The 26,143-nt window shown below is 52.3% G+C and overlaps 1 protein-coding gene across 6 annotated transcripts in view; it reads left to right on the forward strand.

Annotated features, from left to right (window-relative positions):
- Positions 1-26,143, forward strand: part of DLGAP2 (DLG associated protein 2) — a 442,191-nt gene that overhangs the window by 149,641 nt on the left and 266,407 nt on the right. For 2 of the 6 annotated variants that reach the window (XM_074329262.1, XM_074329263.1), the window contains exon 1: positions 3,465-3,902. The exons of the other annotated variants lie outside the window; for them this stretch is intronic. In XM_074329262.1, the coding sequence (XP_074185363.1) occupies positions 3,869-3,902 (34 nt within the window). In that variant the 5' untranslated portion in view covers positions 3,465-3,868. Of the gene's footprint in view, positions 1-3,464; positions 3,903-26,143 lie in introns of those variants that run through there. 6 annotated transcript variants of the gene reach the window in all.

Genomic DNA, 26,143 nt, shown 5'->3' on the forward strand with positions numbered 1-26,143 from the left:
ACGCAGGGTCCCCTTAGATACACTCACAAGTACGATGAGTTGCAGTTAGCAGTTTGTATTAATGTAGGTCAGGGGTGTCCAAACTTTTTTCAGTGGTTTTCACCAAGGGCCATATGCGGTAAAATACACAAACAGCCGGGCCACTCACTCGAGGTGAAGTATGTATTGCCTCACCTGGTTTATTTAAGTAAACTAAATATATTTTTGGAATTTGCTGTGGGCCAATTAACAATGGATTGTGGGCCGCAGCTTGGACACCCCTGATGTAGGTCATTAGGCAATGTGACTAAATTTAAATACCTCCTAATGCACGTAAATTTGGGTGGCACACAGTTTATGTTAATCCAAAGATTCAAATGCTGCATGTATTTTCAAGTTTTCTAAATTACTGTCCATTGTGAGAGTTGTGTAAACGGCATAAATCATTAATGGACTAATTAATTACTCTTTCCTTTTGTAGCTATAAATGGCATTGCCCTAAGAATCTATAGTTTATTTATTGTCTCTATAACTTACTAGTTGGACTGTCTCTTGATTCTTAAGTCCAACTCTGAAAGAAGGTTAGGAATCTCTATTCTAAACGCCAGCAAATCCTCCTGGGCTTATGCTCAGGGACCAGACAAAGAAGACGGCCTCTGTGTAGTTTTCTCGGAGGGAGATTTATTTGCAAACAGCTTGTAGCCTTTCATCTTTAAGAATTGTGACTGTTCCTTGATAACAACACTAAGGGTTAAAATGTGCCACCAGGAAGACAAAAGGCAAAATAATCTTTCATTTAATGGAGCAAAACAAAGTGCTTGTTGGGACTTTGATGTGTAAGACTGGAGAAATAAAGCGTTGGGATTCCAGCTCCCGTATTCACTGATCCTTAAATCCTTATCTGTGTCGGGACTCAGGCACAGTGTTCGTAAAGCATGGAAACTTGTGGTCTTTGTGGCTCGGCATAAATCTGTGGTTATGACAACAGTCTCGTGAGCGTGGGCTCCAGGTACACGGAGCAGCTTTGGGAGGATCGGGCAGCACAGCCAATTGTGTGGGGACACCAGATTCGGGGTGGATTTCCACTGGGCATCTTGTCCGATTTACAAAATAACAGTGGCCTCATCTTCGCTGAAACCCCTCCTGTTGTGACTGAGATGCTGCTTCACAGGAGGTGGTGGTTCTTTGTGCGTGAGAAAAAGTCTGAACCCCGTCTGGACCCCGGTGGTTCGGTTGGTGTCAGTTGGACTGAGACGCCCGGAGTGCTGGTAAAATGCTGTTTCTGGAATTGTCTGTAAGAGGTTTCCTGCGGGGATTCACGTTTGAGTTCGTGGACTGAAGAAAGCAGGTGGCCCTCCCCAGTGCGGGGCAGCCCCTGTCCACGGAGGGTCTGAGCACAAGAGAGAGGGGCAGGAAGGAGGACTCTCTCCCTGCTGAGCTGGGGCGTCCTCTCTGGCCCTCAGCCGTCGGAGCTCCTAGTTCTCGGGAAATGGGACTCAGACTGTTACAGCCCCAGCTTTCCTGGGGCTGCAGCCTGCAGCTGGAAGGCCGTAAGACTTCCAGCCCCCATGTCATGTGAGCCAATTCCTGTACTAAGTCTGCGTGCTTATCTGTGCCCTATTGGCTGTGTTTCTCTAGACAACTCTGTCTGCTGCTGGACCCAGCACAAAGCCACACACTAGGGAATGACAGCAGTTCTGGAAGCTGTTGGAACGCCTTAAACCTGGCAATGGAGTTTTCAGATGGCGTTTGAAGTTGCCTGCTCAGCAGTTCTCAAGTCTTGGGTGGCACAGTGACGACCCAGACTGTGGTGTGTGGTTACTGGTTTGGGAGGGTCTGTTAAAAGCCAGTTTTGCAGTCGTCACCTGAGGGGCAGGAATTTACGGTCCTACTAGACTTCCTCTGACCACTTCTAACGAAGATGGGCGTCTGGAGACAAATGAAAATCAGCTGCCGAAGGACGGCCCCTCGGAGCCCAGGGTTGGAAGTGACGGGCACGATGACATGACTTCATCGTGTGACCTCAACCTTTGAACGTCAGTCGCCCTTGATGAGAATACCTACCTGTGTTTACCTCAAAAGAGCTAACAGACCTGCGTGTTGGCAGCCCCGCTGTTCCTTGGTCTGTGGACACGTCGCGCGTCTTTGACTGTCACAACGTGGCCTCCTTTGTGGCCGCTGTGGCCTCCCATGTCTCATCTCAGATCTGTAATTAATTCGTTTCCAAACAAGGTGACATTCTGAGGTTCCAGGTGGAGTGAATTTGGGGGATACTGTTCCGCTCACACTGTGTTAACGGTGATGTCCCCACAGAGTGAAACACCTGACATTTCAGCACACATGACGGGCGCCTCCTCTCGTCTGAGAGGGGCCTGTGAGCTCCCTGTCTCTGTCCCATAGACCCCCGAGATCCGGCCTGAGATCACTCCTTGACAGGACTCAGATGGGCTTCCTGCCCTGTGAGGTCACGCAGGAGAGGGCACCTGATATTCCACTTTGTGTGATGACATCATGGGCTGTGCATGGATTTCAGTGGGGCACTCTCACAGCCCCTCCCCGGGGCGGGAGCAAACCCACAGCCCCATCTCCCTCAGTGGGCATGGTGGCTGGGAACTGGTCAGGTGAGAACTGAAACCAGTGGAAACAGGACCCCTCCCAGTGTCCTGGTGGACCCACAGATGCATTCCCCAGGGGACCAGCGTGGCTCCGTAACCCCAAAGCCTTCACCCACCAGCCAGTGTTAGTGATGGTGAAAGGGTCGACGGAAGCTGCCTTTTCTGAGATAACTAGTTAGATCGCTAGAGTAGTGGAGGGGACATTCCAGAAGATTGCATTGTGGAAATCTGCCCAAATGCCTCCTTCACATCTCCACGTGGAGACTCAACTTTGGGTGTCTTTCCTTGTACTTGATTCTCACCAGTGCTTGCTTTGTGGCACAGATGATGACGAAACAGTGCCAGATAGACCTCGGGTCATTGGCTGTCCAGGTAGAGAAGTCTGGGTGGGACCGGTCGCATCCGGGCCTCGGCCTGTCCTGGTTTGGTTCCCTCCCTCCCACCAGGAGTTTTGCAGTGAGGCGTGTGCCAGTGTGGGGTCTCTACCTTAAAGAACAGCGTCAACAGGCCCGAGCCCTTTGCGCTCAGTAGAAAACATTTCCCTGCCCTTCTCTGCCCCAGGAGGTCCCAGGAGGCAGGGGGAGGGTGGTGACAGGCGCCAGCCCGCTGGCTCCAGGGAGATCCTGTTTGGAGGCAGCCGGAGCCCTGGAGCGGAGGGCTGTCCTCTCCATCTGTAACTTTTCACACACCGGGGAGCACTGTGCCTCACGAGTAGGAGCTGCCTGGGTGGACGGGCCTCCGAGCCGCTGCCCACTCAGTGTCACACAGGCCCGTGGCGTCAGCGCAGTGACGCGCCCTAGGAAGTTGCCCATTTATGGCGCTGGAGCAAATGATATCATCACAATAGGTGGCTCCTGCCTAAAGAGGGATCATTTGTGAAATGCAATCACAGGCATTTATCTGCAGAACCAGGGGGCAGAGGCCCTGCTTTCTGTGGTTGAGGGCCTGGGGGGCAACGTGCCCGAGATGGAGGCGCCGGTGACCCTGGCCGGCCGTGGTAGGAGGAAGGAGCCGCCCCTCGCCGCCGTGTAGCGGGCGGCCCAGGTCCATACGGAGCGCGCTCCAGATCCGTGTTTTCCGCCGCGCTTGCAGATGTGGGACACGCGTCGCGAGCCTGTGCCTGCCGCGCTGCAGTGCACTCGTGGGGCAGAGCCCTGGGGCCCGGCGTCCACGCGGCGCTGACCGGCCGGCCGCCGTGCCTGGCGGGGCCCCTGCAGGGACGGGGCGCCTTGCTCAGTGCGCGTCGCCGGCGGAGCCACCGGCTGGGCGTCTGGATGCTCCGCGCCGCGCCGCGGGAGTGCTGCCCGGGTAAGCGCGGATGACTCATTCTCACTTTTCCGCGGGCGGTGGTGGCAGGTGGGCGCGGGCGCGGCGGGAGGTGGGCGCCGGCCGCAGCTCGGTACTCGCAGCGCGTTTTCCCTGGCCCTCCCTGCCAGCCGCCGGCTGCCGGCCTGTGTGAGTGAGGTGCCCGTCTCCAAAGCCGCTGTCACGCCGGGCGCATCCCTGCCCTCCAGGGAGCCTCCGCTTGGCGTGGAGGACTGGGGACAGGTCTGCACAGCCAGTGGCCTAGGGCACTCGGCTGTAATGCCAGGAAGACAAGCTCAGCCGCCAGCTCACCGCCCTCCCAGTAAGCACTGGACATGGGCAGCTGGGAGCGCGCCCGGGCTCCTCCCGGGTGGCCACACGCAGATGCAGCAGCTGGCAGCAGCCGCCTCTCCAGGACGTCTGGTCGGAGCCTGTGTTCTCCGGAGAAGCGGGGCCTGGGCGGGCAGCCTCCTTTGTAGTGGAGCGCGTGCAGCCAGGGCCACGTCTCCTAGGGCTGCCAGGCGCTGTGTGAAATGGGATGAAAGACCGGCACAGAGGTGCTGCAGCTGCTGGGGAGTGCTGCCCTGTTCTTGTGCCATGAAACCCGCAAAACCTCTTCAAAAGCAGGGGACTCCAGCACTTAGCTCTGACCGAGTAGCTGTCCTCTGCTTGTCAGAGGTGACAGTGTTTGAAGTGCAGTGGCGATTGCCAGGGCTGGGATGAAACCTGCTTCAGAGCTCGCCGGCTTTGATGAGGGTCCCCGCAGCCCCTGTGGTGGCTCAGCCCTGGGGCTTTGTCAGCTGGGGACTTTGAAGCGAGCGCCTGGCTGCTGAGCTGAACAGAGAGGTGTTGTGAGGCTCTTCTCTTGCTTCTTCCTCGCTCGGCTGACATTTTCTCTTCGCTTTACCTTCTGCAGAAACGTGCTCTTCTCTAAATCGCCCCTTCCCCTTTCTGATGAAAAAGAATGCCAGAGCGGGCTTTGTCATTAACTCAGGGGTCTCAGGAATTACTGGTTTTAATTAAAAGTTCCTCTTGTAAATGACCAAAATGCCCTATACGTACATGTTGTACTCTGTGCAGACCTGGGCAGGTCCAGGAAGAACATGCGATTGGTTTGTCCGTATTTAGGTGAATGTTGATGATTTCATTCATAATTTTGTCCCCAGAGCGCAGGTGTGTCCCCATGTAGTCTGTGGCACGTCTCGCCTCTGAATCAGTTTTACTGACCAGCAGGTATCTGCCCAGGACCCTTGTCACAGTGCCAGCTGCCTTCGTGAGACCTTCCCTCAGGGTGGCACAGCCCCCAGACGTGCATGGGAGTTGGGGCACGGCAGTGTCATCCAGAGTCACTGCATGCGTGACAGGTCTGGGGTCGTGGAGACCAGCAGAGCCCCACCCCAGCAGCAAGGGCTTCTCTGACTGGCTGTCATTCTTGCCCTCAATTTGCAGCCCTTACTCAATAAGTATTTGCAGTCAATGAATGTTGCATATTTTTAACCAAGTCACTTCGCTTTATTTATGGCTAAAACAAAAGTGAGCAACCTGAAAATAAGTGACGTATAGTCACGGTGTTCAGATTGGGAAACCAGAACCGGTGGCGGTTGTCAGCATGGCAGGCCCCACCTCCTTCCCACTCAGACCGGAGCCGTCTGAGGTTCGGCTCCACTGCCGTCCTCTGAAACCGGCACAGACAGCGTCACAGCAGCGTCTTCTAAAGCACTGTCACTTCTACTCAAACACTGTTTAACTTGATAGCTTAGCTTTCTTTTCCGGAAATGAGCGAGTCTGTATATTAGTGGATTAGAGTGACATTCTCTGGAAAAGACGGTGTTAGCACAGGTCAAGTGGGGACTGTCCGCATGCGGACACAGAAAACTGAGCCCTGCCAACGGTGTGTGACGGGCAAGCGCTTTCTCTCCCGTCGGCCCCCTGTGTGCTGCACCAATGCTCACTCGGGAGAATGAGAGGCCCACCCTGCCCCGTCCCATCACACACACACACACACACACACACACACACACACAGTAACCACCCCATCACACACAGGCAGGTACACACACCATACCTGTCCCATGGCACACATGTACACACGTGTACATACACCACACACACAAACGCACACACACGTGTGCACCCCCATCACACACCTCCCTTTGAGCATCCATTCGCGGCTCCATGGAGGCTGAGCCCGGGGAGAGCCCTGCACGCGTGCGGAGGCTCAGGAAGGAAGTGTCAGGGCGTGGTGCGGTACAGCTTTTTAGTGTGTGGGTCTTGGGACAAGTGTGTGTTTCTAGCCCAGTGTGCCAGGGGGTTTCTGTGCACGTTCACAGGGCCCGCCTTCGACCCTCTCCAGTTACAGCCCAGAGTCACCTGTCTCCAGGCGTCTCTGCTCATAAACTGATATCTCTGAGGCTGTGTCTCAAACCAACTTGTGAGCTGTTCTCACAGACACAGTGGCTGCCAGAAATTTGATCATTGGGTCATTATTTTGTTCATGACTATTTCAAGATAATAACTGATAGTAGAATTAGTATGTTTCATTTGCCCAGCATCAGGAGAAAGCCACAGTATTCCTGTTTAGAGAATGTGTGCACATGTACTTGTTAAAATGCACCATGTTCAGTGGGGGTTGCCAGCAACATACGTAGGCAGGAGCTTTCCTTTTCAGTCATTTGTCTCACAGCTCAGAGTGTTTTTGTGAATTTTGGTGGTGGCTGGGATGGGTCCTTCGGTTTTCCTCCTCTCCTGCCTGGCACAGCTCGGGCAGGTGCATGGGTCTGACCTGGCCTCTGCCCAGGGGGTTTCTAGGCATCCACGTGTCCTCTGTCTGCAGGACAGGCCCACAGCCTCCCACTTCCTTCCTGTCCTGCATTGATAGAGACCAGAGTACAGGGGCGTAGACGCCTCCTAAGCCTTCAGCCTCAGAATCCCATGGCCCTGTCAGATTGGGGTTTGCTGGTAGTGGGGTTCCGGAGCTGTCGCAGGCAGGAGCTGTGGGTGGTGGAAGGTGCCGCCCGAGCGCTCGCAGGCTAGGCACTCCGTGGGTGGAGGCGGCTGCGACGCCCACCGTGGCCTTGGTGGAGAGCGCTCTGCAGCTCTGACACGTTTCCACGCCCGTTTGCAGGTGAGAATACCAAGGCTCGTGGTTGTGTGGCCTGAGGCTTGATTGCTGGACAGTAGTCAGTCTCTGGCTCGGTACTGATCTTTTCCTGCTATCGAGGAAGCAGTGGTGGTCGGGGTTGGGGGGAGAGGAAAGCCAGCCCGGGAGACAGAATGGAAGAGGGGCAGCTCAGAGAGCAAGGCTGTGCGTGGGGACAGGCTCCTCCCTAGAAGTGCTGGTCCTGCCGTGTTCCCGGGCTCTCAGGCCTCACCTGTGCAGACAGTGCTGGAGAGGAAGGAGCTGGGCGGTGCAGCCCCCGCTTGGCCACGTGCAGGCACCCGGTTACGCAGCCGGCTGCCCCTGCCTTTGCTCGGCTAGACCTGGAAAGGAACGCAAGGAGGTGCTATGGAAATGAAGTTCTGGTGACAAAAAACCCATTAAAAATGCTCTGCCACCCGGTGACCAGTGGTGCTGCTCCCCTCTGGGACACACATTTGCTGCAGCTAAGCATGTGACAGCGTTTCTCATTGCTAGAAGGGCTGGTGTCGGCTAGACGAGTGTCTGTGGGGGCGTGACTGGTCCCACGTGGTGTTTGCTAAGGCAGCGTCTTCTTTAAGCTCAGAGGCCTGGGAGCTGCAGGCTTGGGGACGAGAGATGCATGTGGCTCAGCTGGGCGGGCAGAGGGCCCCCCACACCCTGACCCTCACTCTCCTCTCAGCCGGCAAGGCCAACCGTGTAGAACGATGTGGAAACAGACGGCAAAGCAAGCTGTGCACTTGAATTCATGTCGTTTTGACTCGCTGGTTCCTAGGGAGAGCAATGGGGTGTACATACCTGGGGTCCTCTCCCCATTACTGTCCTCTGTTTAAAGCAGTGCTGTTCACGTGCGTGACATGGTATGGACATTGTTATACGTGGTGACATGTGATGGACATGTTACACGTGGTGACATGTGATGGACATTATGTTACACGTGGTGACATGTGATGGACAGTTATACGTGGTGACATGTGATGGACATGTTACACATGGCGACATGTGATGGACATTGTTACACGTGGCGACATGTGATGGACATTGTTACACGTGGCGACATGTGATGGACATTGTTACACGTGGCGACATGTGATGGACATTGTTACACGTGGCGACATGTGATGGACATTGTTACACGTGGCGACATGTGATGGACAGTTATACGTGGTGACATGTGATGGACAGTTATACGTGGTGACATGTGATGGACATGTTACACATGGCGACATGTGATGGACATTGTTACACGTGGTGACATGTGATGGACATTATGTTACATGTGGTGACGTGATGGACGTTGTTATACGTGGTGACATGTGATGGACATGTTACACATGGTGACATGTGATGGACATTGTTACACGTGGTGACATGTGATGGACAGTTATACGTGGTGACATGTGATGGACATGTTACACATGGCGACATGTTATGGACATTGTTACACGTGGTGACGTGATGGACATTGTTATACGTGGTGACATGTGATGGACATTATGTTACACGTGGTGACATGTGATGGGCATGTTACACATGGTGACGTGATGGACATTGTTACACGTGGTGACATGTGATGGACGTTGTTACACCTGGCGACATGTGATGGACATTGTTACACGTGGCTTGCTGGTACAATACTGGAAGTGTGACCAGTACTGTGGTGACCAGTCACTAGTCGCTGCGCTACTAGCGCCAGGCGCTGGCCGGGGTTGTCCTGTGTGCAGGGCTTTGGTTTCCGCAGACAGTCAGTAGGAGGATGTGGAGCTGAGCCCCTCTGACAGCCGACCAGACCCATCCCCCCGTCACGTCCCGTGTAGTGGGGGGGGAAGGGGTTTCACATCAGAGTTCAGCTTTTCTGCTTGTGCTTCGGGAATTGTCTTTCTGATGCTGTGCATGTGCCAGGATTCTCCCCAAACGAAGGCCTCTGGTTCCCATCTTCATGCTCCGCTGGGTGCCCAGCCCTCCCTGGGCTTGCCTAGGCCGTGGGGGGCGGCAGTTTCCTAGCTCTGGGGAGACGACCAGTGCAGGGGGCTTCTGGGCTCCTCCAAGAGACTGCATTTTCTCTCCTTGCCTGGCCATTGATTACTGAGGAAAAGGGACCCCGCACACCTCCTTGAAACAGAGGTCCGCAGGAGGGCGCTGGCCCTGAAGCTGACCACCAGGACTGGCTCAGCCCCGCAGGGCCGGGGGATTCTGTGGTGAGGAGGGCGTGTGGCTCTCATGTCACAGTTTCAGGAGTGACCTACCCTCTGCCGTCCACCCATCAGCACACAACCCAGAAATCTACTGGGCACCCAGGTACACTGTCAAATGTGTCACAAGTGACAGTTGGGATTTTTGATCTGTCCAATATTCGGAACAGAAACCCAGGATAAAAGGTGCAGCTTTCTGATTTTTAAAAAATTTTCCTCCATTCACAGAAAATAAAATGAGGGAAAAGTTAGCCTTTAAAACTTTCTTCCCCCTCAGCTAATATTTGGGATCAATGATTGGATGTGTCCTTCCAAAGAAGGACCTGAGTTTTCCACGCAGGGAAGCCCCCCAGCAGGTCCAAAATGTGCTGCGAAGGGTCAGTGGGGACCAAGGGTCCCTCACTCCTGGGCCCCGGGACCTGCTGGGCACTTTTCAGATTCAACTGATGTTCAAAGTCAGAACAGACACGTTAGCAAATGGCATGTCATGGAGGAAATTTTGTGTTAGGATGTCCCTTGGGGGCGTGCCACTGCCGTGTTTCTGTGGGGCCTCTGGCTGGCCCACATGCACTGCTCGTCCACAGCCTGCAGCCCTGCTGCTGGGCAGAAAGTAGCGAGGGGTGCTATTTGTGGGTTCTCCACCCTGAGCTGTTGCCAGTTGCAGAACTGCCCTTTGAGGGAGGAACCCAGCTGAAGGGGGTCCGCCTGTCACCGTCTCCTGGCAGGTGAGAGGAATAAGTACGGCTGTCCTCGTGACCGGAATCCGCCCGCTGGCTGCCTCCACTGGCCAGGGTTGCCGCCCTGCTGACACCCCTCCCTCTGGCTGCCAGGACCTTCCATCATTACTGTCGGTGTGTGTGCACAGGCGGGGCTCAGCTTCCAGGATCCTGGGCATCCAGGGGCACAGGCCACACAGGTGGGTGTGTGGCAGCACCACCCCGTCCCTGCTCCATCTGCATCGTCACAGGCCCTTCTCCCTGCGCATGCCTGTGTGCAGACATCCGTTCTCCTGAGGACACCGGTCACGTATGATTAGCCCCCACCCCCGCAGTATTATCTCATCCTTACCGGTCACGTCTGTAACCACCTGTCTCCAAATAAGGTCCAATTCTGAGGTCTTAGGGTTTAGGACTCCAACCTATGAATTTGGGGGGATACTTACCAACAACTGGTCTTGGGACGCAGCTTCGTGATTTGGGAGAAGGGTGATGGTGGTGCCGTTAGGGCCTCCTCAGCTTTCGAAGTGAATCAGTGTCTGGATTCTGACTCACTGAGATGGGGTGCTCTGGCTGGTCAGTGTGCCCACATTCTGTCCAGTCCCCGCTTACGTCCTCGCTTACGGTCACAGCGCTGGAGAAGCACGCGCTCAGACCTCGGCCTGCGCCCTCACAACAGCCTGTGCTCGCTCATGGTTCCCTGTGCTGGGGGGTCTGCAGTTTGTACAGAAGCGGCCTCCCCACACCCTGACCCAGCTCGATCCATCCGCACTGCCCTCCTCCGCAGGGAGGGGTGGCCCACCTCGCCCAGGGCTCCAGCTGGGCTCCCGCCCGAGTCCAGGGGGTGTCGTCACGCTGCTCGCTGGGCGGCTGCCGCTCTGCAGGCTGAGCTGCACGTGAAGGGTCGGCTGCGAGTCCTCATGAGTGTCCCCTCCGCCTGCACGTCAACTCGAAATGGCAGTGGTGCTGGCCCCCACTCCCAGATTCCCTGCGCTGCCGCGGTACCAGAGGGTTTTCTCTTGTCCAAAGCACCTGCTCATCTAGAATATGTTACTCAGGTAGTAAGAGCAGCACCTAGCACTGTTTTTTATTGACTAATAGACTGGACTTTAAGAGCAGTTTCAGGTCTTCAGAAAGGTGGGGCAGCAAGCAGAATGTTCATCTAGCCGACCCCACGCAGCTCCCCTGTGTAGCATCTTCCACATTGTGGCACATGGTCACTGTGGATGCACCAAGAGTGGTACCCGTCACTGGTGAAGTCCACGTTTGCGTTAGGTTCACTCTCTGTGTGGCACATTGTGTGGGTTTGTGCAAACGCAGTGCCGTGTATCCAGAATTAAGTATCATGCATGGCAGACCCCCTGCATTCCCCTGTTCATCCCCCCACCACCAGCCTCTGGAAGCCACCAGTGGTTTTCCTGTCCCCACAGTTGTGCCTTTCCCAGAATGTCGTGTCATTGGGATCACACAGTGTGCAGACCGGCTTCTGTCACTCAGCCATATGCATTTCAGCTTCCGCCATGGCTTTTCATGGCTTTGGATGGACCACAGTTTATTTATCCATCACCCACTGAAGGACACCTCAGTTGCTCCCAAACTTTGGCCGTTAAAATAAAGCTGCTGTAAACGTCTTGTGCAGGTCAGTGTGGACGTCAGCTTTCAGCTCATTTGGGTGAACACCAAGGAGTGTCACTGCTGGGTCCCACCATAAGAATATGTTGAACTTTGTAAGACGTCTTTCAAAGTAGCTGTATGGATGATGTTGGTGTTATTTTATACGCTTATTTGCCACCTGTATACATTTGTTGATGAGGTATCTGTTCAGGTCTTTGCACATTTTTAAATTGGGTTGTTTCTTGATTTTAAGAATTCTTTGGATACCAGCCCTTTGTCAGATAAGTGTTTGCAAATATTTTTTTTTCAGTCTATGACTTGTCTTTTCATTTTATTAAGCACTATTTTAATATAAATACATGTAAGTAAATATACAATATATATTATATATTTTAAAGAAATTGTAGTGCTTTAATTTCTGCTGCACTATTTTGTTGAAATTATTTCAGAAAATTGAAGCTCAGGTTCGCAGGAGTGACTGGTAGTTACTGTACTGAGGACTCAGCTGCTGCCCTGCTCTGTCGCTGGCTGTTTTGTGGGTACAGCGAGGCTCCCAGGGGGGTGTGAGTCCTGAATGTCCCGCAGGCGTCTTAGGAACGTTTCCTGACTCTGAGCCATAGGTGCTGGAGACACAGGCCATTAAGATGTGACTCGTGCCCTGAATGGGGTTCTAATCCAGCTGGGAAGGTAGACACAGACCCAGACACAGGAATGCGTGGCACAAGGGGAAACTCCGTGGAAAGCTGTGAACACAGCGCAGCGGGGCCTGGGCGTGCAGTCATTTTAGTGTGGGTCTGAGATCGGTGGCCGTTTTGAAGAGGGGCAGCCTTTGGATGGACTCTGTGCAGCTGGCATTTTCCTTGCAGAACTGACGGAGTCGCTTCAAGCTGACAGACAAGGGAAGGCATTTGGGAATCGCGTGGCGGCATCATGAGGAGCAGGGAGCAGGGGGCGGCTAAGTGACGGCTCAGTAAGGGCTAGAACGTGCGTTATCTCAAACCCTGTGGTACACGGTCAGCTTCATTGTTACCAGATTGTTGTTACTGTAGGATTGTTTCCGTTGATTCTGCAGATGGTCCATGGGGGCCTGACCACATGCCCTCTGGATGCGCGTGTGTGGTGAGGGCCCTGGGCGTGAACCTGCTCTGCACGGCCCACTGTGCGAGTGGACGTCCACGTTACAGCTTTCGGCAGCTTAGCTTTGCAGCAGGTGCCGAGCTTGCGGTCAGGCACATGGTGGACGCTCGGAGCGGCCGGTGCCCCTTTCTTCTGGGCTGGCTCCTCCCTCACGTGCCAGCTCTGACGCCCGCGTGGCCGCCTCCACGTCCGCTCTCAGGAGGCACGAGTTTTGTGAAGACGGCGACGCGTGGGGCTCTGTGCTCAGGGGTCTCCGGCAGGACGAGGGCAGGGTACCCCGGTTCCGGGACAGGCTCCTGCCCGGGGAGCTGTCCGAGGTTCTGAACACGCCGTCCCTGTCCCGTGCGGGCCCCGGGCGCCCCTGCGGCTCCAGCACTGGGACCTTCTCGGGCCACTTAGCAGCCACGTGCTGATGTTGTCAGGTTTAAAACCGGCCTAACTCGGAGTTCATTCCTGGTCACGTCCACTCGTAGCACTCTGAAGAGTTGTCCCACTTCCCTTACTGTGTTGGAAATTTCGTGTGTAAAATATGGCACTAAGGGAGTAATGTGTTGTCTGGAATTCTAAATACTGAGGTCCAGAGGCTTGTGAAAATGGAGATGTGGATGTCTTGACAGTTTCGCAGTATGAGATTATATGTATATTACTTCATTTGCTCACGCAGGTGTTATGTTTCACATATTAAAGTTTAAAGTAAGGCTTTATTTAGGAGATGATTACAAAACCTAATTAAATTTGCACTGATATATTGGTCCACTTTACTCTACAGTTGGAATAATAAGTCCGAACCTGCTGCATTTCTTAATGTTTGCCAGTCCCTGAAATAACAATAATAACAATAATAGTGACAGAACATCTGCCTCACGGGGTTGTAGGTATTTCTAAAATGTTAATCCCTCACATAGCGAAAGCTCACTGATCATTCTTAGCCATTGCTACTTGCGTTACTTCATTTCTGATTAATACCTGAGTGAATAAAGACTATTTTAAGAAAAAATTATCAGTAGTGTTTCTTCTCTCACCGGCTCTGTTCTGTTCATTCTGGTGTATCAGGCCTTTCTGTGTGTAGGTGGCCTCTGGAGTTGAATCTTTGCAAAACTGCAGACACTGTTACATGTTCTGAATGTCGCACCATCCACAGCATAGAGTGAAAGACGGCCGTGCACCATCGTCCTGTTCTCTGCAGCAGTGAGTGGGCTCCACGGCTACTGCCGCTCTTTCCCTGGTCCTTCCAGCCCTAATTGGGAGGACAGGAAAATGTCCACGAACCTGCACGTAGAGTCAGAAGAGGGTGCCCCAAAGAAAGGAAGGTAATGGGACGTCCCTTCTCGTGTGGGGCTGGCCTGGGAGCAGTGAGAGTGGACGTCCACATTAAAGCTTTCGGCAGCTTTGTTTTGCAGCAGGTGCCAAGCTTCTGTCAGGCGCGCTGTGGATGCTCGTAACGTCCCTCGGCTGGGAGAGGCCGGTGCCTGCAGCACAGGGTGCCTGTCACCGGCATTGGGGTCGGGGGCACTTTGCATCAACATCTTTCTGTTACTTTCATCTCAGTCCTTGGAGACAGAACTCACATAGTAGATTGAAAACCATGCTTGAAGCGTGTTGTGCTCATAATTCAAAAACGGTTTCATGGGCTTTTTGCCAAAGCAAGAAAAACACTTACTTCAGACTTTTTTTCTTTTTCCTTTTTGACTTTTTGGTCTTTACATTTTATAGTCTATTTTTTTTTAAAAATGTCTTTTTCTGGAGGGGGGTAATGCTCTTATCTGGGTCTGGCAAGGCTGGGAGCAGCCAGTCTGGGATGCCAGTGGAGAAAACACTGCGTCTCCACTGAGGGACCCGGGGGGCTCCCCCAGGCCGATTAATGACATGCTCACGGACAATTACACTCAGAGGGAGAAGCACATGCCTCCGGAACACACTTGCCAAAGAATCAACATTTGGCAAATGTGGGGCTCGGCACGGTGGGGCCCCAAGCTGTGCCAATCTGTCTCCATCCGCTGGTAGTCTCCTGGAAAATGATTAAAATGGCTTGTGTGAGGATTGCTGGGTAACCAGAGGCAGTCACCATGCCCGAGGAGTGCGCACACTTTCCTTTTTGTAGCACTTTACCTGGATTTAAAAACATGGTCGGGACAAAAACACCACTTTGGGGAGATAACCAGTGGTGACTAATTTGACTTGTGAAAAGTAGAATTAAGATTGGTTATTTCTGAAACCATTTAAAATGACGGTAGGGTAGAATTGGGATATTATTCCCTAATCTTATTCACTTAAAAATATTTAATAAAATTTCTTTTTAAAGGAATCTGCCATGGACTTAAACTAAATTATATTGAAATATTAAAATATAGGTCACAATTCATAAAAAAAGGAAGAAATATATATCAACTACAATTAATTACTGAGGTATGAGATTTAACTGCAGGTTTACTATTAGTGAAGGCAACAAGAAATGCGGTCAATTACCAAATTCTTTCTTTCTCAAAAGAAGTCACTTTTGGAGAGGAGTAGGTTGAGTTCTAAAGGGCATTTTCCACATAGGGCCTTACATAGGGGACAGTAGGTGACACGAATATCCGTTCTCCAGCAAGGGCAGAAACCATCTCACAGCCATGTCTTCTCCTGATGCCCCCGTGAGGGCCACCAGCGGACAGTGTCTCCCTCCTGGGGACAGAGCCCCGCCTGGGGAGGTGGCAGAGCAGCCACCCTCCTTAGCTTTGGTCCTGCTCTGCTTGGCCTGTGGAAATACCAGACCTTTGGAGACCTTTGAAGTCAAACTTAAGCTATTTTAGGAAGTTTACGTTGGTATTGACTTCATTACCCAAATTTGTACTCTGAAAGTTTTGAATTGAGATCATTCATTCCATAAAGTATACGTCTATTAATGGTCTATAAATATTTTAAGTGTGAGTATAGAAATGGCTGTTCTGCTCATAATTTTACTGACACCATGAATTGTTAGAATCAGAATTTATGTGACATTTGTTAGCCTTTTGTTAGGGTGCACTTTTCTAAAGTAGATCATTAACAAGAGAATTTAAGAGTATTAATTTCATGTGTAAACACCAGTGTGACTCAGCAGTTACATTATGTGCCAGAGTTAGAAATGAGAACTGTGAATGTACCTTAAGGGAAAACATAAAGCCCATTCTTGCACCACGATGAATTTTTTCCTAGTACAGAAAGTGACTCATGCGTCTGGGTGGCGCACACGTGAGTGAGCTCCTGCAGAAATGCAAAGCACAGCCCTGAGGCCTCTCGCAGGCTTCCAGGCACGGTTTTAGCTCCTGGTGAAAGTCTCTTACTTTGTAAAATATTTCATGGAAGTCTGTCTGGAGTCAGTAAGAACTTAAATATCTGTTAAAACTCCATGGTTTCCAGCCTGTTATACGTGGGTCTCACTGATCACATCGTTAATATCAAACCTCAGGCACGCATGTGCGATATTGGGGTTTGGTCCAGATACACTGTGATAAAGTAAATGTCACAGTAAATCGAGTCACACAATGTTTTTGGTTCCCCAGTACATTTAAGTGATGTTTACACTGTCCTGTAGTGTATTAAGTGTGTGATAACATGGGGGCTAAGGAAAACATGGGCAGACCTTAGTTTAGAAAACTTTACTGCAGAAACATGCTGACCATCCTCTGAGCCCTCGGGGGTCCTGGCTTTTCAGTGGTGGAGGGTCGGCCTCTTCCAGGTGGTGGAGGGTCGGCCTCTTCCTGATGGCTGCTGACTGCCAAGACAGTGGTGGAGTTTCCCACGTCGATTGACTCGTCTTTTACCACCAAGTTCTCTGTGGCGGGTGATGCCGTTTGACAGCATTTTACCCACAGCAGAGCTTCCGTTGAAACTGGAGTCAGTCCTCTCAGACCTCGCTGCTGCTTTGCTAGCTGAGTGGATGTAATGTTCTCAATCCTTTGTTGTCATTTCCACAACCTTCACAGCAGCGTCACCAGGAGTAGGTTCCACCTCAAGAACGAATCTCTCTTTGCTCATCCCTAAGAAGCAGCTCCTCCTCCGTCCAGATTTTCTCATGAGGTGGCAGCAGTTCAGTCCCCGTCAGGCCCCCTTCCAGTTCTTCTTCTGCTGTTTCCACCATGTCTGCAGTGACTTCCTCCACTGGAGTCGTGAACCCCTCAAAGCCACCGTGAGGGATAGAATCAGCTTCTTCCAAACTCCTGTAATGTTGATATTCTGAGTTCTTCTTATGAATCACAGATGTTCTTAATGACACCTAGAATGGTGAGTCCTTTCCAGAAGGTTCTCAATTGACTTTGCCCAGATGCATCAGGGGAATCGCTGTCTACGGCAGCTGTAGCCTCATGGAACGTTATCTCTAAAGTGATAAGACTTGAAAATAGAAATGCCTCCTTGGTCCATGGGCTGCAGAGTGGATGCTGTGTTAGCGGGTTTGACAGCAACATTCACCTCGTTGTCGGTCTCCACCAGAGCTCGTGGGTGACCAGGTGCATCGTCACTGAGCAGTCGTAGTTGGAAAGGAATCTTTCCTCTGAGCAGAGGGTCTTAACAGTGGGCTTAAAATAGTCAGTAAACACTGTTGTAAACAGCTGTGTCACCCAGGCGTTGTGGTTCCATTTACAGGGCACAGGCAGAGTCGGTTTAGGTCATTCCTAAGGGCCCTGGGACTTTCAGAACAGTAAGTGAGCACTGGCTTCAACTTAACGTCACCTGCTGCGTGAGCCCCTAGCAGGAGAGTCAGCCTGTCCTCTGAAGCTTGGAACCCAGGCACTGACTCTCCTCTCCAGCTATGAAAGTCCCAGATGGCACCTTCTTCCGATATAGGGCTGTCTGCACTGGAAACCTATTGTTTAGTGCAACTACCTTCATGAATTCTCTTACTTGACCTTCTGGATAGCTTGGTACTTCATCTCGCATGTTGATGTTATGGAGACGGCTTCTCTCCTTAAGCCTAATGAACCAAACTCTGCCAGCTACAAACTTTGCTTCTTCAGGTTCCTCACCTCTCAGCCTTGATAGAACTGAAGAGGGTTCGGGCCTTGCTCTGGATGAGGCTTTGGCTAAGGGAACGTTGTGGCTGGTTTGAGCTTCAATCCAGCCTCTAAAACCATGTCAGCCGGAAGCCTGTTTCTCTTCTCACCCGTGTGCTCACTGCAGTATCTCTGTTTTTTCCTTCAAGAATTTTCCCTTTACACTCATACCTTGACTGACACAAAAGGCCTAGCTTTCGGCCTGTCTCAGCTTTTGACAAGCCTTCCTCACTGAGCTCATTCATTTCTAGCTTTTGATTAAAGTGAGAGACGTGCAACTCTTCCTTTCACGTGAACACTTGGAGGCCATTATGGGGTTACATTCACTGGCTTCATTCCCACACTGCTGTGTCTCAGGGAACAGGGAGGCTGAGGACAGGGAGAGACGGGGAACGGCCGGCTGGTGGAGCAGTCACAACACACACATCAGTTAAGGTTACCGTCTTCTCTGGGCGCATTCCTGGCACCGCAAAACAGTTACAATGGTAACCTCAAAGATCCCTGATCACAGATCTCCGTGACAACTATAACAACAAAGACCAAGTTTGAAGCAGTGTGCGAATTACCAGAGTGTGACACACAGACAGGAAGTGAGCGGATGCTGTTGGAAAAATGGTGCCCACAGCCATGCTGGACGCAGGGATCCCACAGACCTTCACTTGGTAAGAATGCAGCATCCATGGAGCCAGAGCCAAGTGCAATAAACAAAGCCACCACATTTGAAAGCATGAGTGAGTTCTTCCCAGAAGGTGCACCAGTGCCTCAGCCAGTGGCCTACCAGACCCTGGGCGCTGGCGCTGGGGGTGACTGGGTCCCTCCCTTCAGGAGGGGGGCAGCGAGGCTCTGAGCAGGTGGGGGTCTCAGTGGGAAAGGATGTGACTGAGGGGGACAGGAGGCTGCAGCCTGCGGGGGTGGGAGGTGGGCGCAGGCTGCCTCTTTTGGGCCGGCAGGGTCTGCACCCGATGACTGCCGGGAGGGAGGAGTGGGGCCTCCACTTCAGCCCAGCGGCATTTCGGCAACTTAGGCCTGAGAGGGTGGCCAGCATCCGCCTGGGGGAAGGGCGGTCCGTCTCCCTGGGGTGGCCAGGCCGGGCAAGGGTGGGACATAGGAGCCGAGCTCCAGTTAAATGTCCCTGAGCCACTGGGGAGCTGGGATTTGTGTGTTTCTAGCTTTTTGCCCTGATGTGTTTTTGTACACAAGCCAAATGTAGGGAAAGCCATTCTTCATCGAGGGCTCTTGTCAATGGGATTTTGTGTGAAAGTCTGCACATAGCCCTGTGGAGATCACTTTCTATCGTTTCTATGATTGTAGTTTAGAATTAGTCATTCCAGGGGCCAGCACTCACCTAAAGAAGAGTAAGTCCCCGCTCCATCATCAGGCACGTTGCTTTCTGCTTCCAGGACTCCAGCTGACCAGGCTGCGCTGGGCCCTGAGGCCGTGGCTGGGCTGCAGCAGGTGCCGAGGGCTGAGAAGCGGGCGGAGCCACAGCCGCTCGGACTCGGTGACCAGCCTTTTTGCTCCTGGCCTTGTAAATATCACCTTTGGGCGTACCACAGGGACCCACGAGCTCGCAGGCCCACTGTGGGGAGAACAGAGGGAAGCAGGCGTCCCCCCGGCAGCTGGTGACCCTGACAGGCAGGGCCCGCCAGTCCAAGTAGGTCGTGCAAGTGCCGTCCATCCTGACGATGTTGTTTGTGTGCCCTTATGGCAGCACCTTTGGCTTCGTGCTGCCTTGTCTCGGTGGGGTATAAAGGACCGGCATGTTAGGGAACGGGGACAGAGAGCAGGCTGGCGCAGAGACGGAGGCTGGCGCAGAGACAAAGACAGAGGCCGAGGCCAAGGCGGAGACAGACATGGGCTGTCCTGTGTGTTTTGTGGACTGACCAGCAGTGACCCTTGGGGCCTGTGCCCAAAGGTGGCTGCTGTGGCTGCTGAGAAACCGGGTGCTGTGAGTTATGAGGCTGCTGCTAGTTACAGGCTGTAGCCCGGGAACGTCCAGCTGTGTGCAGCAGTGAGAATCCCTGGCCGTATCCCGGGAGGCCTGTGAATAAAGTATGCTACTTTGCCTTTGACTGCACGCATCTTCTGCCGGCTCCCAGAGACTCAGATACCTCACCCCCCGGATACCATCCACTTGGACGCTGACCTGACGCCCCCTGAGCTCCAGTCTACCCAGGAGGCAAAGCTCTGAGGACTGGCACTTGGACGTGCTGTGAAAACCCTACAGACGCCCCGTCTCTGGCGGCTGGGGTGCTGGGCGAGGGCACGAAAAGCTTTCTTTTTAATGGAAGTTGCCTCGTTCCTTCTCTTGAGTGTGATCGCAAGCTAATTACTAAAAACATAACTAATAGGGAAAGTCATAAGTAAAGGGACCCACCTGTGGCCCACCACGCAGCCAGCCTGCTCATTTTCGTGGAAAGCCTCACGTGCCCACCCAGGGACACATGCTCACTTCTGAACAAAATTTTGAAATGTTGCCATCGTACTGAATTTCTTTCCGTGTCGTCTGTCACTATCTCCTTCCTTGTTGGTGGAGCTCTACGTCACACACTGAGACCACAGGGGAGTGATAGGCTGTGGACCCACTGGGTGTGCTGTGGTGCGTCCTCCACAGCGGAGCCACATGTGAACTCCGCGTCGCACCAGCTTCCTTCCCATGGTTTATTTCTAATTGTTCAGCTGTGACAACGAAACAAACACAGCGTCAGCAGCCTGTGAGCACTGCTCCTGTGACCGGTATGCTCCACGTCCTTCTTTCCTTGGAGACACACTGGCCGCTTTGTCAGACACAAGCCCCGCTGAGCAGGCCTGGCGTCTGCACGCATACAACCCCACAGGCTCTCGGGGTCCCTCCCCTGCGGGCAGACTCCGAGGGCTGCAGCCTCAGTGATGTGGATTTTGTAGAGAAAAGGAGCATGGATCTCTTATATAAGTTTTAGCTCAGATCAGCAGTCATTGTGCAACATGGGGCATCGAATGGAACCAGTTGGGTGTGTGTGTGCACGTGTGCTTGCATAGAGACAGACAGACAGAGACAGATGGAGAGAGGGGAGACATTCATTTTAAGGAATTGTAGGGCTGGCAGTTCCAAAATCTGCAGGGCAGGCAGCAGGCTGGAGACCCAGGGAAGAGCTGCAGTTTGGATCCAGACGTGCTCTGCTGGCAGCCGTCCCTCCTCCTCAGGGACCGCAGTCTTTTTCTGTCAAGGCCTTCAACTGATTGGATGAGGCCCACCCCCCATGTGGAGGGCTGTCTGCTGCACTCAGAGCCCACCATTTAAGTGGTAGTCCCTTCTACACATACCTTCTCAACAGCATGCAGGCTGGCCTGTCACCAAACGTCTGGGTACCGGGTCCAGCCAAGCGGACACAGTCACCCCAGGCGGCCCCGGCTCTGGATCTTGGTGTCATCGTGCCTAAAACGAGGCCTGGGCCCTGGCCATGGGGTGGGGGTGGGGGGCGGGCGTCTGCACCAGCTTTTGGAAGAGTGTTAGCCAACGGCCCCGGATGCCAGGGAAGGAAGGAGAGCAGGCCGTTGCTCGTCCACTGAGTCTGTGGGCAGCTGTGGGCTGCCAGCGCGCTGAGCTGAGGCCGGGGGACAGCTTGCTCCCCACAGGGGCTCATCTGGGGAGACATGCCTAATGGCAGGTCGCCTGAGCCTGAGCGCCCCGGCGGAAGGAACTCAGTGCTGGGAGGGTGAGCATTTTCAGCAGGAGTAAAGCCTTCCGCAAGCGAAGGTGGAATAAGTTTTGGCATTTAACTTAATTATGCTCTAAAAATGATTTCTTCCCAGTCACCACCAGACTCTGAAAGCTGTAAGGTGGGCCCACGTGAACCCTGCGGATAGAGAATGGGGTATTTATGGTGGAACCAAACGCTTCCGGTATGGAGGATGAATAATTAATTTTGTTTTTCTGGGTAAAAAGTCCTTCAAGTGCTTTTCTCTGTTTTCTGCTGAGGCTTACGTTTTCCAGTCCTTTGACAGTATCACGACTTCAGTGTCTTGTTTCCATGGCGACGCAGTGAGCTGCAGCTCCAACTCTCTGGCTCCTCACAGTATGAGGCCCCTTAGGGGAGTGAAGGGGGGTTTATCCCGAGCCTTCAAAGTGCGCTCCGTCTCGTGTTGACTGAGTGTTTGCGGAGCACGTGGTGCCCGACAGGTCCGTGTCCAGTCAGCGTGGGCAGTGCTGAGCCAGGGATGGTGGAATATGGTGGATGGAGAGCAGGGGACCATCCAGCCGCAGTCTGTGGTCCTGTGACCCAGTGTGTCATTTGTGCTTGTTTTCGTTGTTGTTTTGTGTGGGCCTCTGTTTTTGTTCTGGTGTCTGAGTGGGAAGAGCTGAGCCAAGGAGGGAAGAACAGAACGCTCTTCACATGTGACACTGCGGTGAGGTCTGAGGGCCGGTCGGCCCCACCGGGAGCCACCCTCGAGGGAGAGTCTGTGGACTTGAGTCCCGGTGCCCCCTGGTCGACTGGGGGTGCTCAGGTCTTTGCAGGAATGCAGCCACTCGGCTGTCGGTGTTTCCGCCTCTTCTCTCACCGTCTGCACTGATTTCCATCTGAAGAGACGCTCTTAGTGAGTTGCATTCACTTTAGGATATGGCTCTGGCTCTCTTTTCACTCTTTTTAAAAATTACTTTCAGGTGTACAAAACAACGTAATAGTTAGACACTCACACTCCTCACAAAGTGATAACCCCCCAATCTACTACCCGGCTGACATCGTCTATGTTAATAGCTGTCACCATACCACTGACTGTGCTCCACAGCCTGTGACGATGCACGAGGTCTGACACTTAAGTTGGCGAATGTGTTGCAACGATGTCGCTAACCTTTTTTGATATCAGAGGGATTATTCATTATTAATCTGTACCAACTGGACAAACAGGTAACTGTGTTTACTATTCGGAAGTGCTGAAAAGGTTGTGTGAAAAAGTTAGACGACCTGAACTTTTCGCCAGCAATTCATGGCTCTTGCATCACAACAATGTACCAGCTCACACAGCACTGTCTGTGAGGGAGTTTTTAGCCAGTAAACAAATAACTTTATTAGAACACCCTCTCTGCTCACCTGATTGGCCCCCAGTGAATTCTTTCTTTACCAGAAGATAAAGGAAATACTGAAAGGAAGACATTTTGATGACATTCAGGACATCAAGGGTAATATGACAACAGCTCTGATGGCCATTCCAGAAAAAGAGTTCCAAAACTGCTTTGAAGGGTGGACTAGGCACTGGTGTCAGTGCATAGCTTCCCAAGGGGAGTACTTCGAAGGTGACCGTAGTGATATTCAGAAGTGAGGTATGTAGCACTTTTTCTAGGATGAGTTCACGAACGTAATTGTTCTAACTCGTCTATACGTAAATATACATATATATTTAATTATAGTTGACGTTCAATATTATTCTACTGCAGCTTCAGGTGTACAGTGCAGTGGTCAGGCATTTATGTACTTTATGAAGTGATCCCCCAATAAGTCCAGTGCCCATCTGACACCCGACATAATCTTTACACTGTTGATTATATTCCCCACACTGTATTTCACATCCCCATGACTATATGGTGTCTACTGATTTGCTCTTTCTAATCCGTGTACCTTCTTCCCCATCCCCGCCTCCCTCCCATCTAGCAACCAACAGTTTTCTATGTCCCTGAGTCTGTTTCTGTTTTGCTTGTTCATTTATTCTGTTATTTAGATCCCACATATAAGTGAGATCATACGGTATTTGTGTTTCTCTGTCTGACTTATTTCACTCAGCTTAATATTCTCTAGGTCCATCCATGTTGTTGCAAATGGTAAGATTTCATTTTGTATTGCCAAGTAATATGCCATTATACAAATGTTCAATTTCTTTATCCCCAAGCGTCTGTTGATGAGCATTTTGCTTGTTTCTATATCTTGGCTGTTGTAAATATTCCTGCAGTGAATGTAGGGGTGCATATATCTTTATGAATTAGTGTTTTGGATTTCTTCGTAGAAACACCCGGGAGTGGAATTGCTGGGTCATGAGGTGGCTTTAGTTTCAGTTTTTTGAGGAACCTCCATAGTGACTGCACCAACTTACAGCCCCACCCACAGTGCACGAGGGCTCCCTTCTCTCCACGTCCTCACCAGCACTTGTTGCTTATTGATTTATTGATGATGGCTAGTCTGACCAGAGTGACGTGGTATCTCATTGTGGTTTTTATTTGCACGCCTCTAATGATTGGTGATGTTGGCTCTCTTTTTAAGCAGCAAAGTCTGCAGAACCGTGTAGATGCATCCCCCTCCCTGGGCCACAGCCCTGGAGCGCGGCCGCATGCCTGAGCTCTGTGCCCACGGCTTGGGAGCTCTTCCCACACCAACAGATTTCCGGGAATATCTTAAAAAGGTTGGAAACTAAGTTGGGAAGGAATCACGTCAGATGTGAGATAGTAAATGAGCTGCCTGCACTGGTGGGTGCTCATCTGCCTCTCAGTGTACTTTGGGGACAGGACAGTGACCTGCAGGGTGTCTGTAGTCTCAGGGCCGGTCTCAGGATGTGTGACACACAGCTGTGTGTGGCCGTCACGGAGGGCGGGCCTGGCTGTGACATCACCTGCAGACTCCGTGACTGCCCAGTCTGCACGTGGGTCTTCTGCTCTTGCTTTGGACATTACAGAAATCAAAGAAATGCTCTTAACCTGTTACTGTTCACCAAGCATGCTGCCTCCTGAGCAGGTAACTGTGCGTTTCAGCAGCTTGTTCATTTGGGATGGGACATTTCACCGCCAGGTCCTCTGGGCTAAGCTGCACTTAGGTCACACTGTTACTGTGACATTCTTAGGAGACTTTCGGAAGGCAAAACGTGACAAACAGCCTAAGTTGTCAGCCTGTCTGGCATTTGGCATTCAGCTTCCTAAAGCTCTCCTAGGCCTTGAAATTTTTATTGCATTTCCTTTCCTTTTAGGATTTGTGTAACTGCTGTGAATTCTTCCAGAGTGCTTCTGGGAATTGTTTTTTGTTAGCAGCTTGGAAAACTTCACAATGATAAAAGGAGAACAGGAGTGAGTCGTGTGTAGGGCAGACCCTGGTGGGCAGACCCGGTGATCACTTCCGAAACCCTGTCTGGAGCACCGGGCGTGTGCCAAGGGCTGTGTGGGAGACGACACTGGGCAGCGGTCTGAGCTGATGTGACCCTCAGGAAGCTTGCTGTCTGCAGTGCTACACGCGCACAGCGACATCTTCCTTCCGGGAGGCACGCTGTCCCTTGAAATGGTGCCATTCCGTGCGGCATTCTGAAGCCAGCTCTAGGGGTCAGGGCGTCTCCTGCACTGGACTTCCCACGTAATTATGCAGAGCTCATTGGAAATCAATGGTTCACTCGCCCACAGTGGCCTGACATTTAGACATTGGTAATTAGTATGTGCAGTATTTAGAAATAGCACAGGTTTTTTATGTTTACCCAATCTTTGTAATTCCAAAGATAATTCTCTTAAACTTGGAAACTCCTTCTTTATATGCATAGACATGCATTTAAGATCCTTATTTCAATGAAAATATACGACTTATACTATGTCATAAGGTTTATATAAGAAAATAAAGGTGTTGTAATAAGAGGGGTACAGTCGTCCCTCTGTGTCTGCGGGGCTGGGTTCCAGGACCCGCAGGAACCAAACCCGCAGGTGCTCAAGTCCCTCGTGTGAAATGGTGGTGTTCCTGCACGTGAGCAAGTCACCTCTGGGTCACTTCCAGCACCTAATGCTGTGTAAACTCCCTGTCGACAGTCGTTACACTGTATTGTTTAGGGACTAATGACCAGGAGAAAAGTCCATTCTTGTTTAGTGCAGAGGAAGGAAGCGTCTGGGCCTGACGGCACAGTGCAAGTCAGCAACGATGTCACTGGTTGTGATGAGTTTGATTCCCGGTTGAATCCTGAGATGGGGCCGTCGCTACAGAGGCCGACTGTTTCAGAGGGTGATGGTGGGCATCACAGTTGACAGGTGTGTCGCCTGTGTGGAGGGACACGCAGCACCTCTGCTCCTCTCCCTCCTGCCCTCTGTCCCATGCAATCAGCTCCGTGGGCTGGAGCGGGCCCCCAGGGAGGTGTGCCGAGGGCCCCTGTGCCTTGCAGAGACAGGTGCCTGGGAAGCCTGATTTCAGTGTTAGAGGTGCCAGCACCCCGCTGTAACCAGAGCATTTCAGCTGCTGTAGAGGCCATGTGAAATTTGCTTTGAAATAACACAAGTTTAGTTTTATCTGGGCTGCCCTGGTGACAGTGTTCTCTGCTGGCTCTGCACGCGGTGTCATCTGTGCTGGATCCTCCGAGCAATTCTCGGCTCACGGTCATTCCCAGGGGACTTGCGGGCGCTACGCATGGGGTCCGCACGTGGGGTCGGCACGTGGGGTGGGCACGTGGGGTGGGCACGTGGGGTGGGCACGTGGGGTGGGCACGTGGGGTGGGCACGTGGGGTCGGCAC

This window comes from Rhinolophus sinicus, linkage group LG04, assembly GCF_036562045.2.
Source record: "Rhinolophus sinicus isolate RSC01 linkage group LG04, ASM3656204v1, whole genome shotgun sequence".
NCBI lineage: Eukaryota > Metazoa > Chordata > Mammalia > Chiroptera > Rhinolophidae > Rhinolophus > Rhinolophus sinicus.